Source organism: Apus apus, chromosome W, assembly GCF_020740795.1.
Source record: "Apus apus isolate bApuApu2 chromosome W, bApuApu2.pri.cur, whole genome shotgun sequence".
NCBI classification, from domain to species: domain Eukaryota; kingdom Metazoa; phylum Chordata; class Aves; order Apodiformes; family Apodidae; genus Apus; species Apus apus.
Window position 1 is genome coordinate 2,406,145 of NC_067311.1, and position 17,281 is coordinate 2,423,425.

The 17,281-nt window shown below is 47.9% G+C and overlaps 1 protein-coding gene across 1 annotated transcript in view; it reads left to right on the forward strand.

The window, feature by feature from the left end:
- Positions 1-642: 642 nt before the first annotated feature.
- The window catches only part of LOC127395194 (hsp90 co-chaperone Cdc37-like 1), a 38,304-nt gene continuing 21,665 nt past the window's right edge, over positions 643-17,281 (forward strand). The window contains exon 1 of the mRNA XM_051641766.1: positions 643-814. Within this exon, the coding sequence (XP_051497726.1) occupies positions 713-814 (102 nt within the window). The 5' untranslated portion in view covers positions 643-712. The remainder of the gene's footprint in view (positions 815-17,281) is intronic.

The window sequence follows — 17,281 nt, forward strand, 5'->3', positions numbered from 1 at the left end:
TTTAGACCACACAGGACAAAGAAAGTACACGTGTATGAGCCCAAAACAAATCCAGCTCTCTTAAAAGTGATTCTGTAAACTGATAGTCAGAAGCCCTTCCCCCAGAACCCAGAGAGCTGAAACCAGGCACGAACCCTGCAGGTATAGGCACTGGCAATGAAGAATGCTTCAGCAGTCGAAGCCACGTGTGCTCCTGATGTGAGTTATTAATTGCAATAAGCAGAGTTTTGGGGAAAAAAATCACATTTGGTGAAAAATCACATAAAAGATAATGAAAGGGACATGCAGAATATAAATAGGGCCCAGATAACAGTGAAACAGCAAGAATTAGACAAAATCAGATTCCAATTAGAGAAAAACATGCCCCAAGTAGTCAACAGCCTGGCCTTCAGCAACGCTATTTCCCTAAAAACTTTTCAGAGTCACGGAACCAACAAAACAGACTTAATGATAAACAGACCACACACACCCCAACTTCCCATGTCACACTGCGTTGAGACTCCCCTAGCTCGGCAGGGCTGGCTCTATCCACGTGATCTGGACCAGTGGCGGAGTAATTTGCAAGGGGAGGGAGGGGAAATAAGCCTTACGTCTGCCGTTGGAGGTAGTGTGTAGTGTCATTTCCGGGGAAGCTTGTAACGACCTCAAGCAACAGGAATATCCGGTTCAGGGTCGAGGAGGCTCAGTCAGTATTGTGTAGTTTGTGGCGAGGATGGCGTTGTGGTCTTCCTCCTTTCAGAGTTTTGGTTCGGTTGAGGAGGATGAGGAACGGGCATTGACTCTCACATCTATCCAGCACCTGTCGGAAATGCAGGTACATCTCTCCTCGTACCGCTTGTCATGCCGTTTTCTTGTTCTGCTGAGTTTGTACGAGACTGTGTGCTCCTTCCTTCCTCCGGCGGGGGAGGGGGATCTTCGGCCGCACGTGCCACTGGCGTGGGTTTTCCGTTGCTCGACCGAAACTTAGGTGGAAGTTTTGTCCCGAAAGCGGGGTCCGTCACTCGATGTGCAAGAAGCCGGTCCACACACACAGAGTCGGGATATTTGCTTTAATATCCGGTTCTGCGCAGAAAAGGGAGCAGGGTGGTATTCCATAAAGCAAGCTCAGTTTCCCGAAACACAAGTGCTACTTTTATACCCCAAACCGCGAGAAAGAACTTTAACATTATTCTGTCATTCACACACGATTGGTCAACTAATTCCTCGCTTCCATTTAAAGTGGCAATGCTCAAAAATTTCACTATGCATGCTCAGAGAGTAAGGGGCTTTCTGTTAGTAGGGGTCCCTCTAGCCTGTGGGTGGATATTTTAGTATGCTAACGGCTCATTAATATGCTAATATGGTGATTTCAATTGCTCAGTGTTTTCCCCTCCAGTGCTCAAGGCTGTAACCAAGATAAGTTGTCGGGGAGTACTCCTTTCCATCCCTTTCATCTCTCTTGCAGGTGTGCTGCAGGCCTGTCTCAAGGCCAGGCTGTTGACTACTTGGGGCATGTTTTTCTCTAATTGGAATCTGATTTTGTCTAATTCTTGCTGTTTCACTGTTATCTGGGCCCTATTTATATTCTGCATGTCCCTTTCATTATCTTTTATGTGATTTTTCACCAAATGTGATTTTTTTCCCCAAAACTCTGCTTATTGCAATTAATAACTCACATCAGGAGCACACGTGGCTTCGACTGCTGAAGCATTCTTCATTGCCAGTGCCTATACCTGCAGGGTTCGTGCCTGGTTTCAGCTCTCTGGGTTCTGGGGGAAGGGCTTCTGACTATCAGTTTACAGAATCACTTTTAAGAGAGCTGGATTTGTTTTGGGCTCATACACGTGTACTTTCTTTGTCCTGTGTGGTCTAAAATATAAAATGAAACCACTGGAGAAGTGCAAAGATGTGAGTCGGAGAAGTGATTAAACTTTCTTTTTTCTTAAATCATTACTGAGTCTGGTACATCAGGGGTGGAGATGTAAACAGGCATGCATAAGTGCATGCTTATCCTGGATCTGTTGGATGTGTCAGAAAGGACTTGTGTAGTAATGCTATAGTAATATTGGAATTTGTCATCAGCCCACTGTCACGAGCAAAACAATCTCAACTTGGGGAATTTAATTTAATTTAATTTAGAATCATAGAATCATAGAATGCCAGGTTGGAAGGGACCTCAAAGATCATCTGGTCCAACCTTTCTAGGTGATACTCTAGTTGATATGAGGTGGCTCAGCACCCTGTCAAGCTGAGACATAAAACTGTCCAAAGTGGGGGAATCCACCACTTCCCTTGGGAGACTATTCCAACGTTCGACTGTCCTCATGATGAAAAATTTACCTCTTGTGTCCAATCAGAATCTCCACAGGAGCAACTTGTGCCCATTACCCCTTGTCTTTTCCATGTGACTCCTTGTAAATAGGGAGTCTCCATCTTCTTGGTAGCCACCCTTTAAGTACTGGAACATGGTAATGAGGTCTCCCCTAAGCCTTCTTTTCTCAAGGCTGAACAAACCCAGTTTTCTCAGCTTCTCCTCATATGGCAGGTCCTTCAGTCCTCTGAGCATCCTTGTGGCCCTTCTCTGGACCCTCTCCAGCCTGTCTGCATCCTCTGTGTAGAGTGGGGACCAAAAGTGAACACAGTACTCCAGGTGTGGTCTGACAGTGCTGAGTAGAGTGAGATGATGACTTCTTTATCTCTGCTGGTGATGCCCTTGTTGCTGCAACCCAGCACCCTGTTGGCTTTCTTTGCTGCTGCAGCACACTGTTCACTCATGTTGAGCCTGTTATCCACCAAGACCCCCAGGTCCCTTTCCACAGGGCTGCTCTCCAGCCAGGTGGATCCCAGTCTGAACTGCACTTCTGGGTTATGTGTTCCCAGATACAAGACCTTACACTTCTCCCCGTTGAACTTCATAAGGTTCCTGCTAGCCCACTCCTCCAGCCTGTCTAGGTCATCCTGGAGGGTGGCTCTCCCTTCTGGAGTGTCAACCTCTCCACTTATCTTGGTGTTATCAGCAAACTTCATCAGGGTGCTCTTAATCCCAACATCCAGGTCACTTATATTAAACAGCATTGGGCCCAAAATTGATCCCTGGGGGACCCCACTTGTGACCAGTTACCAGTCTGAGGAGGAACTATTTACTATCACCCTCTGGGTATGGTCTGTCAGCCAGTTCCCCACCCACCACACAGACCACTTGTCAAGGCCATAACAAGTCAGTTTCTCCAGAAGGAGGCTGCAGGGGACCGTATCAAAAGCCTTGGAAAAGTCCACCACTTGCCCTGCATCAACCGAGCAGGTTACTTTGTTGTAGAAGGCAATCAGGTTTGTCAAGCATGACTTTTCCCAATCACGTGCTTCATTTGACTTGTGACAGTCCCCAGGAGGATTTGCTCCATGATTTTCCCAGGGATTGAAGGGAGGCTAATGGGTCTGTAATTACCTGGGTCCTCCTTTGAACCCTTCTTATAGATGGGGGTGGCATTAGCCTTCCTCCAGTCTTCAGGGATGTCTCCCAATCTCCACGACTTCTCAAAGATTATGGAGAGTGGCTTTGCAATGACATCAGCCAGCTCTCTCAACACCCTAGGGTGGATGGCATCCGGACCCATTGATTTGTACAGGTCAAGCTCCTGTAATAGTTGACACACCAACTCTTCCTTCGTTGATGGTGGGTTGGTGTCTGCATCAGCCTGGATTTTTGTTTCTATAGCTTGCGACCCAACAGCACTGGTAAAGACAGAGGTGAAAGTGTTGAGGACCTCTGCCTTTTCAGCATTGTTGGTGACTAGTTCCCCTCTCCTGTTTAATAGTGGGCCAATATTATTCCTCTGTTTCTGCTTGTGGTTAATGTATCTGAAGAACCCTTTTTGAAGTTTTTGACATCTTTGGCCAATGTCAGCTCAAGCTGAGCTTTTGCTTTCCTAACTGCATCTCTGCATACCCTGGCAATGCCCTTGTAATTTTCAACCGGTGATGTTCCACTTTTCCACCTCTGGTACATTTCCCTTTTGGATCTGAGCAGACCCAGAAGCTCACAGTTAAGCCAAGGGAGTCTCTTGCTCCACCTGCTTCCCTTGCCTTTAGAGGGGATTAACTGGTTTTGCATATCTAGGAAAGTGTTCTTGAAAAACTCCCAGCACTCACTAGCTCCTTTACCCTCCATGGAAGCTTCCCACAGGATCCCTTCCAACTGAGCCTGGAGCGAGCTGAAGTTTGCTCTTCTAAAATCGAAAACCTTTGTCCTGGAATTAACTTTCATTGTGCTCAGATGAAGCCATCTGATACAAACTCAATTCCTGATTCAGGTATTGAGGGTAAAAATCGCCCAGAACTAAATAAACAGGGAAACACCTTTTATTTCCCACCCTTCCCTAGTGTCACGGTTTGACTCAGGATCGACAATAATGCTCTTGATCCCCTCCTCCTCCCACCCAGGTAGGGAAGGAGCAAGAGAATGAGCGAGAGACTTTTCTGGATTGAAAACGAAACTAGGCAGCTTTAATTAAACACTGATGATAAAAGAAAATATGTAAAATTATATACAAATGTGTTCAGGAATGTGCAAACCCCTGTTGTCTCCCCCCACCCCCAGTAACCCCCACGGCATGCTCCTTAGATGCAAATAGTCCCGAAAAGTCCCGGACTGCTGCCGGAGAAAGCGTAGAGTTATGAGGGTCAAAGGATGCACAGCCTAGGGGTCAACGGTGATGGATGGACGGAGTCCTCCCTGGACGCCGGCCATGGATGGAAGAGAAGGGAAGAAGAAGCAGGAAGGAAGCTGTCTTCTGTGATCTCTGACCTTCCTCTGAGCTTACGTAGATATATGGAATGGCATATCTCTGGCCAATTTTGCCGTCTGTCTAATTCAGCCTCCTACGGGGGGGGGTGTAATAGATCTCCCAGTAGCATTTGAGCTGGCAGAGCAAAGATGTGACCTTGGAGTCCCAGCAGTAACAAAAACATTCCAGCATTATCAGTTCTAGCTGGAACACTCACTGCTAGTTAAAAGAAAGTTTACTGAAGCAAAAAAAAAAAATCAGTAAAAGGAAAAGTGGGTTCATCCTGGCACAAACCAGGACACCCAGGTTCAATTTCAGTCAAATGCCTCCCTGCTTCCTTGTCTTAACTTCCCTTGTATTTGCTGGAGGGAGGTTGGGGTCATCTGCATAATGGTTTCTTTCTGTTGCTCCTTGCTGCTTACTCATTTTCTTTCACCACTCCTTGCTTCATACTCATTTTCCTTTCCTCTCTAGCATGGGTTCCTCCATGGGTTGCAGGCCCTTTGGGAGTGTGCCTGCTTCGGCATGGCTTAACCACAGGACACAGCCCCTTTGGGGTGTGATTTATTGGGGTGGGATTGATTCCTTTCAAGATTGCATCTCCAGCTGGTACCTACATTGTCTCCTTCCATTTCTCCTCCCACAAGCAGCTGCCACTTTTTCTTAATTATGTTTGAGCAGAGGCACCAGATGTGCTAAGTTTTGGCATGTAGTGTATTGTTTACATAATTTTCAGAGCTGGCTGGAACCAACTATGACTGGCACATTGCAGTACATGGCCTCTTCCTGCACAGGTCACCCCTGCAGCCCCCTGGTACCAAACCCATTTACTTTATGCCAAATATGTTCCACCCTTTACCTCTGTGAATCACATTTAAGAGCTGTTTGAACATGCATCAGTTATAAACTCTACTTTCAACATCATCATAGTGTTAATATACATGTATTATAAACTCTACATACACTACACACAGCAAATTACTGTTGCTTTCAGCAAAGTACTTGGGTTGCCAAGGGAATGACAACTGGGTCTATCTGAGTACATGCAACAACATTGGGGTCAGTAGAGAGTGCTGTAGTTGGTTCCCTTCTGTGCAAACCACGCTTCTTCCTTTTCCAAAACCACAAAGCTTTCCTGTCCCATCTGTCTGTCCATCTGCAGTGGTTAAGAAAGTCAGTCCTGAGGATGGCAGGGGCAGTAGGGTCAGTGGCAGCAGGTAGGGGGTACCAGTCCTGTCTATTCAAACTGAGGCACCCTTCCGCTAGAGCTAGGCATGTCCCTGCTCCAGTTGTTCCATGAATGACTACACTTCATCACCACTACACGATAAGGGCAATAAGGTGCACTCAGTGCCAGTATCCACTAGGGCACCATATTGTTGAGGCAAAGGGGTGCTGTATCAGGAAGCTCCATCTTGTCTGCTATCTCACCCTATTCGGGACAGGTGCTTGGCCACCCTACATAGACAGTCCAATAAATTAAATTATCCCCATCCCCTCCAGGCCAGTCCCTCCCTTCCTCCCCAAATGTAATAAATTCAAATCAGTTGTCAAAACAGTTTGTAATACAGTAATAGGGGTAGGAGAAGGCAATGGTTTAACTGAACTCTCACCTCTCCCCTGTTCTTGCAGTTCTCTAAAGGCCTTCCATCCTGCTCTTTCATATCCTCTTCCTTTTCTTTTGACAACATCCGTAAGTCCCAGCATGTAGGAGGGGGGTATGTAGAATTCCCATTCTTTCCTGATGTTTTTCTTGAGGTTAACCATACCACCAGACCCTCAGCATTATTCTTGGCCATGCTGCTAATCTTGCACTGTTCTTCTGGCATGCTCTCTCCAGTATGGTACATATAGGTCACTCATTGATTAACAAGGCATCCCACCAGGTTGCCAGGTGATACAAGAGGGGTCTTAGTAACTGTCTAGCCATCAGAGCTTTTGGGCCATGGTGTCAGTGATGACTACCTTTTCAGGGTCTCTCCCTTCTCACCTGTAAATACACTCCAGCAGACCAAGCAACTGCAACTGATTGCTCCCTTCCCAGGCCCTCCATGGGGTTATTTCATTTGCAGGATCAGGCCACTGCTCAGCATATCCCTCCATCAGCCGATCTCAAAGCCCTCCTCCTTTGCACAGGGCTGTCTTTGCAAGTGGCATGGGCCAGCCGTATCCCTAGCAATGTCTTTTTCCATGTGTCCCACCCATTTTTCTTCCTCCAGAAGCTACTGCTCATCTCTTAAATATGCTTGAGCAGAGATGCCATGTATTTCTTTGGCTGAAGTTTTGATATGCAATGCGTTGTTTACATCAGTTTCAGAGCTGGCTGGAACTGGCAGTGACTGGCTGTCACGGTTTGACTCAGGATCTGCAATTAAACCAGCGACAATAATACTCTCGATCCCCTCCCACTCGGGTAGGGAAAGGAGAGAGAATAAGGAGAGAGAGACTTTCTAGATTGAAAACTAAACTAGACAGCTTTAATTAAACACTAATGACAAAAGAAAATATGTACAATTATATACAAGTATGTGCAGGAATGTGCAAACCCCTATTGCCTCCCCCCACCCCCAGCAACTCCCACAGCACTCTCCTTAGCTGTGAGCAGTTCTGAAATGTCCTGGACCACTGCTGGAGGGAGCGGCAGAGCAGACAGGGGCTGAGGGCAGAGTTATGAGGGTCAGGAGAGCTTGAGCCTAGGGATCAATGGTGATGGATAGACAGAGTCCTCCTTGGATGCCGGCCATGGACGGAAGAGAAGGGATGAAGAAGCAGGAAGGAAGTTGTCTTCTGTGATCTCTGACCTGACACAGAGCTTATGTAGATATATGTATATATGTGGAATGGAATACTTTGGTCAATGTTACTGTCCATCTAGTCCACTCCTCCCTACGGGGGGCTGTATATACGACTCTTCTGGTGACCTTGCAGTCCCGGCAATAACATAAACGTTCCAGTCCACTGGCTGTAAAACTTGCTGCTAGTTAAAAGAAAGCTTACAGAAGGAAAAAAAAAATCAGTACAAGGAAAATTGGCTTCATCCTGGCTTAAACCAGGACATTCCACCCCTTCTTCCACACCATATATATTACATATAAGCTCTGTATTTTACCAGCTGTCAAATGAAGGATTCTCCCCCAGAGTCAGATGACCTTGAGGTACTCATTGTACTTCACCATCCTCCATCATTACACTCCAAGTATGTCCAGGTCCCTGAGCAAAAGCAACACCCCGGACAGGTTTACCTTTGCCTGAAGCAGGAAAAACCCAAACACTTTTACCCAAAAGGTTTCTTTCACATACCACAGGGACTTTATCCCCATCTGCAGTATGTAAAAGGTCTGACTCAGTAGGACCAGCCCAATTGATGGATCCCCTGGTATTAACTAACCAGGTGGCCTTTGCCAAATTTTTCCCCAGTTTTTTGAAAGTTCTACCAACCATTGCCTTCAGGGTAGCATTTTACAGACCACTGTACCTCTCAATTTTCCCTGAGCCTTGTGCATGGTACAGAATATGGTGTATCCATTGGACACCATGTTCTTTGGCCCAATCAGTCACAAGACTGTTTTTGAAATGAGTCCCATTGTCTGACTCAATTCTTTCTGGAGTACCATGTCTCCACAAGATTTGCTTCTCAAGGCCCAGGATGGTGATCCAGACTGTGGCATGAGACACAGGATATGTTTCCAACCATCAGGGCAGGTGAGTCTCCTTAAGAACTTCAGTACCTTCAGTACCCTTACAGAACAGGTATGGGGCCTTGCAGAAGGAAACACCTGATAGCCTGAGGACACCTCGCATAGGCCAGAAGTGCCACCAAGGCCAGCTCGCCCTAGACCAACCATCATGACTCAGGCCAAAAAGAAAAATAGACGGGTCATTGTGGGTGACTCCTTCCTGAGGGGTGCAGCGGGCCCAGTATGCAGATGGGACCCGCTTCATAGGGAAGTCTGCTGCCTCCCTGGGGCCCGGGTAAAGGATGTTGGAAGTAAGCTTCCCACTCTCATCAGGCCTTCAGACTGCTACCCACTTTTGGTCTTTCAAGTGGGTAGCAATGAAGTGGCGACGAGAACGTCAAAAGCCATCAAGAGAGATTTCAGGGCTCTGGGGTAACTGGTGAAGGGATCGGGAGCGCAAGTTGTGTTCTCCTCCATTCCTCTAATGGCAGTGGTAGATGAGGGAACTAACAGGAAGGGCCAACAGGTTAACTCATGACTCTGGGACTGGTGTCTTCAGCAGGGCTTTGGATTCTTTGATCATGGGTTACTATACAAGACACCAGGCCTGCTGACAACAAATGGAATGCAGCTGTCCCAGAGGGGGAAAAGGGTCCTGGGGCAGGAGTTAGCGAGACTCATTGACAGCGCTTTAAACCTGATTTGAAGGGGGAAGGGGATAAAATTGAGCCTGTAGAAGGGTCAGGCAGGGCCTGTGCCCACAATAAGGTGTCAAGATCATTAACCTATCTGAAGTGCATATATACCAACGCACACAGCATAGGCAACAAACAAGGGGAGCTGGAAGCCATGATGCAGCAGGAAAACTATTACATAGTGGCTATTGCTGAAACATGGTGGGATACCTCATACAACTCAAGTGCCACTGTTGATGGCTACCAGCTCTTCAGGAAAGACAGGCAAGTCATCCATCACCATCGATCCCTAGGCTTGAGCTCTCCTGACCCTCATAACTCTGCACTCTCTCCGGCAGCTCCGGGACTTTTCAGGACTGTTCGCAGCTAAGGAGAGTGCTGTGGGAGTTGCTGAGCATGGGGGGAGGCAATAGGGGTTTTGCACATACCTGAACACATTTGTATATAATTTTACATATTTTCTTTTATCATTAGTGTTTAATTAAAGCAGTGTAGTTTAGTTTTCAATCCAGCCAAGTCTCTCTCTTTTTCTCTCTCTCCCTCCTGGGTGGGAGGGGATCGAGAGCATTTTTGTCAAATTGAGTCAAATGGTGACAGGCGCTAAATTACTTTTTTGCCTCAGTGTTTAGTAACAGGATCAGTTATGTTGAGGGAATCTAACTCCCTAAGCTAGGCAACAGGGACCAGGAGCAATCCCCCCACAATCCAGGAGGAGATAGTGACCTGCTGCACCATGTAGATGGACACAAATCTCTGGGGCCGGATGGGATCCACCCAAGAGTGCTGAAAGAGCTAACGGGGGTGCTTACCGAGCCACTTTCTATCATTTACCAGCAGTCCTGGCTGACTGGATAGGTACCAGCAGATTGGAAATCAGCCAATGTTACCCCCATATACAAGAAGGGATGGAAGGATGATCTGGGAAATTACAGGTCTGTTAGTCTGACTTCAGTCCCAGGGAAGCTGATAAAGTACTGAGTACTGTTATGTGGTGCATGCAGAACAACCAGGTGATCAGGTCCAGTCAGCATGGGTTCATGAAGGGCAGGTCCTGTTTGACTAACCTGATCTCCTATGACAGGGTGACACGCTTATTGGATGAGGGAAGTGCTGTGGATGTTGTCTACCTTGACTTTAGCAAGGCCTTTGACAAGGTTTCCCACAGCATTCTCCTAGAGAAGCTGGCTGCTCGTGGCTTGGATGTTGTGGGAAATGGTGCACACACTTCGCTGGATAAAAAACTGATTGGACAGCCGGGCCCAAAGAGTTGTGTTCAGTGGAGTTAAATCCAGCTGGTGGCCAGTCACAAGTGGTGTTCCCCAGAGCTCAGTGCTGGGGCTGCTCTTGTTTAACATCTTTATTGATTATTTGGATGAAGGGATAAAGTGCAGCCTCAGTGAGTTTGCAGATGACACTAAGCTGGGTGGAAATGTTGATCTGCTTGAGGGTAGGGAGGCTCTGCAGAGGGATCTAGACAGGTTTGACCGATGGGCCAAGGCAAATAGCATGAGTTTCAATAAGGCCAAATAAGGTCCTGCACTTTGGCCACAACAACACCTAGCAGCGCTACAGGCTTGGGAAGGAGTGGCTAGAGAGCTGCCCAGCAGAGAGGGACCTGGGGGTGTTGACTGACAGCCAGCTGAACGTGAGCCAGCAGTGTGCCCAGGTGGCCAAGAAGGCCAACACCTTCCTGGCCTGCATCAGGAATAGTGTGACCAGGAGGACCAGGGAGGTGATCCTGCCCTTCTACTTGGCCTTGGTGAGGCCTCACCTCGAGTACTGTGTGCAGTTCTGGGCATCGCAGTATAGGAAGGACATCAAGGTGCTAGAGAGGGTGCAGAGAAGGGCAACTAAGATGATTATTGGTCTGGAGAACAGGACTTACGGGGAAAGGCTGAGGGAGCTGGGGCTGTTCAGCCTGGAGAAGAGGAGGCTGAGGGGAGACCTCATTGCTCTCTACAACTACCTGAAAGGAGTTTGTAGTGAGGTGGGTGTTGGCCTCTTCTCTCGTGACTAGCGATAAGACAAGAGGAAATGGGGTAAAGTTAAACCAGGGGAGGTTCAGATTGGCTATTAGGAAAAATTTATTCACAGAAAGAGTGGTGAGACATTGGAAGAGGCTTCCCAGGGAGGTGGTACAGGCACTGTCCTTGGAGGTGTTCCAAAGATGGGTAGATGTGGTGTTCTGGGAGATGGCATAGTGGTTAGCGGTTGTAGGGCTGATGGTTGGACTTGATCATCTTAAAGGTCTTTTCCAACCTTAATGATGATGATGGTGATTCTGTAAGCACATAGCGCTTACCCTGGCAGGTCTGAGGCAGTGTAATATATAGTCAATTTGCCAAGCCGCCCCATACCTGTATTTTGACCACCTCCCCTCATACCACAAAGGTTTCAACCGTTTCGCCTGCTTAATTGCAGTGCATGTTTCACAGTCGTGGATAACCTGCGCAATAGTGTCCATGGTTAAGTCCACCCCTCGGTCACAAGCCCATCTGTATGTTGCATCTCTGCCCTGATGACCTGAAGTTTCATGGGCCCACCGAGCCAGAAAGAGCTCACCCTTATGTTCCCAGTCTATTTGGAACACTTGAGCAGCCTCATCTGCTCGTTGGTTGTGTCGATGTTCCTCAGTGGCTCGACTCAGAGGCACGTGTGCATCTACATGACACGCCTTTACAACCAGTTTCTCTATGTGAGCTGCAAAGTCTTTCCACAGCTCAGCAACCCAAATAGGTTTACCTTTCCACTGCCAGTTGTTCTGCTGCCACTGCTTTAGCCAACCCCACAAGGCATTTGCTGCCATCCATGAGTCAGTGTAGTGATAGAGTCTTGGCCACCCTTCTCACTCAGCAATGTCCAAAGCCAGCTGGATGGCTTTTACCTCTGCAAACTGACTTGATTCACCTTCTCCTTCAGCTACTCGTGCAACTAGTCGTGTAGGACTCCACATGGCAGCTTTCTACTTTTGGTGGTTCCCTACAAGACGACAGGAGCCATCAGTGAAAAGAGTTTCTCAGTCTCTGGTAGATGATCATATGGTGGAGTTTCTTGAGCCCGTCTCACCAAATCCTGTGGTGGCATTCCAAAGTGTGTGCCTTCTGGCCAGTTTGTAATTGCTTCTACAATACCTGGATGATTAGGGCTTCCTATTCAAGCTTGATGGGTAATTAAAGCAGTCCATTTACACTAAGTTGCATCAGTGGCATGATGGACAGGAGAAAGGTTACTCTGGAACATGAAGCTCAGCACTGGTAATCAGGGCACCAGGAGGAGCTGCGCTTCAGTGCCGGTCATGTCCAAAGTGGCTCTAACTCCTTCATATGCTGCAAGTATCTCCTTTTCAGTTGATCCATAGTTGGCCTCGGAACCTCTGTAGCTCTGGCTCCAGAATCCCAAGGGTCGACCTCGAGTCTCCCCTGGTGCTTTCTGCCAGAGGTTCCAGGTAGGACCGCTGTACACGGCTATGGTGCAGAGCACATTTTTGATGTCTGGCCCTGTTTGAACTGGTCCAAGGGCCATTGCCTGCACAATCCCATTTTTAATCGGCTCAAAAGCTTTCTGTTGGTCAGGACCCCATTTCAAGTCACTATTCTTTTGGGTCACCTCATAGAGAGGTTTCACAATTTGGCTGTAAACAGGAATATGCATTCTCCAGAAACCAACAGTCCCTAAAAAGGTTTGAGTGTCCTTTTTCATAGATGGTGGGGCCATAGCTGTTATTTTGTTAATCACATCCATTGGGATCTGGTGACAACCATCTTGCCATCTAATTCCCAACAAATGGAACCCTTGTGAAGGTCCCTTGACCTTGCTTCTTTTTACAGCAAAACCAGCATCCAGAAGAATCTGGATGATCTTTTTACCTTTCTCAAAGACTTCTTCTGGCATGTCACCCCACACAATGATGTCATCAATGTACTGCAGGAGTTCTGGAGCTCCACCCTTCTCCAGTGCAGCATAGATCAGTCCATGGCAAATGGTTGAGCTGTGTTTCCACCCCTGGGGCAGTCGATTCCAGGTGTACTGGACTCCCCTCCAGGTGAAAGCAAACTGTGGCCTGCACTCTGGTGCTAGAGGAATAGAGAAAAAGGCATGAGCAATGTCAATAGTGGCATACCATCTGGCTGCTTTCTTCTCCACCTTGTACTGAAGTTCTAGCATGTCTGGCACAGCAGCACTGAGCAGTGATGTAGCCTCATTCACACCACGGTAGTCCACTGTCAGCCTCCACTCACCATCAGGCTTTCACACTGGCCAGATAGGACTATTGAAGGGTGAGTGAGTCCTGCTGATCACTCCTTGGCTCTCCAGTTGTCGGATCAGCTTATGAATGGGAATCACATAGTCTCTGTTGGTGTGATATTGTCATCTATGCACTGTTGAAGTGGCAACTGGCACCTGTTGGTCTTCAACCTTCAGCAACCCCACTAGAGAAGGGTCATCTGAAAGGCCAGACAAAGTATGCAGCTGTTCAGTGTCCTCCGTTTCTACAGCTGCTATACCAAAGCTGCACCGGTACCCTTTCGGGTCACAGAAATATCCTTTCTTGAGATAGTCTATGCCAAGGATGCACAAAGCATCTGGGCCAGTCACTACAGGGTGCATTTTCCACTCCTTGCCAGTGAGGCTCATATCAGCCTCCAGAACAGTCAGTTGTTGAGATCCTCCTGTCACTCCAGCAATAGTGCCAGAGTTTATCCCTTTATGATTCAATGGCATTAGGGTGCACTGTGCACCAGTGTCCACCAGGGCTTTATACCTTTGTCATTCTAATGTGCCAGGCCACCGAATCCACACAGTCCAGTAAGCTAGGTTGTCCCTCTCCTTCCCCTGGCTGGAGGCAGGGCACCTCTAATGTTGAGCATTTGAGGTTGATGCACCATCCTGTTTGAAAGACCAGTACGTGTAGACTGGTGCAGCCTTCTTCTTGGAAGAACCATGTTCTGCCTTTGTTCTATTTAGCAGCTCTTGTACGTGTATCTGGAGAAAAGCAGTGGGTTTATTGTCCTAGGTTCTTATATCCTCTTTAAAAAAATTACACAAGAGAGACCATAGGTGTTGTCGAAGTGGGTCCCGTCTCTCTATCAGCCGTCTCATAGCAGGACTTCTTAATGGCTGCAACATGTGACCATTTGTCTCTCTCAGAGATGCAACATACACATGGGCTTGAGAACGAGGGATGGAAACAAGTACAGGATGGTTGGAAACATATCCTGTGTCTCATGCCACAGTCTGGATCACCATCCTGGGCCTTGAGAAGCAAATCTTGTGGAGACATGGTACTCCAGAAAGAATTGAGTCAGACAATGGGACTCATTTCAAAAACAGTCTTGTGACTGACTGGGCCAAAGAACATGGTATTGAGTGGATATACCATATCCAGTACCATGCACAAGCCTCAGGGAAAATTGTAAGGTACAATGGTCTGTTAAAAGCTACCCTGAAGGCAATGGGTGGTGGAACTTTCAAAAACTGGAACAAAGATTTGGCAAAGGCCACCTGGTTAGTTAATACCAGGGGATCCATCAATCGGGCTGGTCCTACTGAGTCAGACCTTTTACATACTGCAGATGGGGATAAAGTCCCTGTGGTATGTGAAAGAAACCTTTTGGGTAAAAGTGTTTGGGTTTTTCCTGCTTCAGGCAAAGGTAAACCTGTCCGGGGTGTTGCTTTTGCTCAGGGACCTGGACATACTTGGAGTGTAATGATGGAGGATGGTGAAGTACAATGAGTACCTCAAGGTCATCTGACTCTGGGGGAGAATCCTTCATTTGACAGCTGGTAAAATACAGAGCTTATATGTAATATATATGGTGTGGAAGAAGGGGTGGAATGTCCTGGTTTAAGCCAGGATGAAGCCAATTTTCCTTGTACTGATTTTTTTTTTCCTTCTGTAAGCTTTCTTTTAACTAGCAGCAAGTTTTACAGCCAGTGGACTGGAACGTTTATGTTATTGCCGGGACTGCAAGGTCACCAGAAGAGTCGTATATACAGCCCCCCGTAGGGAGGAGTGGACTAGATGGACAGTAACATTGACCAAAGTATTCCATTCCACATATATACATATATCTACATAAGCTCTGTGTCAGGTCAGAGATCACAGAAGACAACTTCCTTCCTGCTTCTTCATCCCTTCTCTTCCGTCCATGGCCGGCATCCAAGGAGGACTCTGTCTATCCATCACCATTGATCCCTAGGCTCAAGCTCTCCTGACCCTCATAACTCTGCCCTCAGCCCCTGTCTGCTCTGCCGCTCCCTCCAGCAGTGGTCCAGGACATTTCAGAACTGCTCACAGCTAAGGAGAGTGCTGTGGGAGTTGCTGGGGGTGGGGGGAGGCAATAGGGGTTTGCACATTCCTGCACATACTTGTATATAATTGTACATATTTTCTTTTGTCATTAGTGTTTAATTAAAGCTGTCTAGTTTAGTTTTCAATCTAGAAAGTCTCTCTCCCTTTACTCTCTCTCCTTTCCCTTACTGTATAACATCTGTATAACACTGAGTATACCCTCAGCAAGCTGGCAGATGACACCAAGCTCTGTGGTGCAGTTGACACACCTGAGGGACAAGATTCCATACAGAGGGACCTGGACAAGCTTGAGAAGTGAGTCAATGTAACCTTCATGAGGTTCAACAAGGTCAAGTGCAAGGTCCTGCACATGGGTCGGGGCAATACCCATTATCAGTGCAGACTGGGGGATGAATGGATTGAGAGCATCCCTGAGGAGAAGGACTTGGAGATACTGGTGGATGAAAAGCTGAAAAAGAGCCAGCAAGGTGTGCTCACAGCCCAAAAACCCAACCATATCCTGGGCTGCATCAAAGGCAGCATGACCAGCAGGTCAAGGGAGCAGAATCCCCCCCCTGTAATCCAGGAGGAAGTAGTTAGGGATCTGCTGTGCCACTTAGATCCCAACAAGTCCACGGGTCTGGATGGGATTCATCCTAGGGTGCTGAGGGAGCTGGTGGAAGAACTGGCTAAGCCGCTCTCAATCACTTATCACCAGTCCTGGCTTACTGGGGAGGTCCCAGATGACTGGAGGTTGGCCCATGTGATGCCCACCCACAAGAAGGGCCGGAAGGAGGATCCGGGGAACTATAGGCCTGTCAGCCTGACCTCGGTGCCTGGCAAAGTTATGGAGCAGATCATCTTGAGTGCCATCAAGCAACATGTACAAGACAACCAGGGGATCAGGTCCAGCCAACATGGGTTTAAGAAAGGAAGGTCCTGCCTGACCAATCTCATCTCCTTCTATGACTGGGTGACCTGCCTAGTGGATGAGGGGAAGGCTGTGCATGTGGTCTACCTCAGCTTCAGCAAGGCCTTTCACACAGTCTCCCACAGCTTGGACAGGTACACCCTTCACTGGATTAAAAAATGGTTGGATGACTGGGCCCAGAGAGTGATGGTGAATGGAGCTGCATCCAGCTGGCATCCGGTGACCAGCGATGTCCCCCAGGGATCAGTACTGAGCCCAGTCCTATTCAACATCTTTATTGATGACCTGGATGTGGGGATTGAGTCCACCCTTAGTAAGTTTGAAGATGACACCAAGCTGGGGGGGGAATGTCGATCTGCCAGAGGGTAGGAAAAAGCTGCAGGAGGACCTGGACAGGTTGGGTCGATGGGCCAAGGCCAATGGCATGACATTCAACAAGACCAAGTGCAGGGTCCTGCACTTTGGCCACAATAACCCCATGCAGCGCTACAGTCTAGGGGATGAGTGGCTGGAGAGTGGCCCGGCAGAGTGGGACCTGGGAGTACTGTTTGACAACTGGTTGAACGTGAGCCAGAGGTGTGCCCAGGTGGCCCAGAAGGCCAATGGCATCCTGGCTTGTATCAGGAATAGTGTGGACAGCATGAGTAAGGATGTAATTCTCCCCCTGCACTTGGCACTGGTGAGGCCTATCCATCACTATCGACCCTTAGGCTTGTGCATCTCTGACCCTCATAACTCTGCCCTCAGCCCCTGTCTGCTCTGCCGCTCCCTCCAGTAGTGGTCCAGGACATTTCTGGCCTGTTCACAGCTAAGAAGAGTGTCATGGGAGTTGCTGGGGGTGAGGGGAGGCAATAGGGTTTTGCACATTCCTGTACATATTTTCTTTTATCATCAGTGTTTAATTAAAGCTGTGTAGTTTAGTT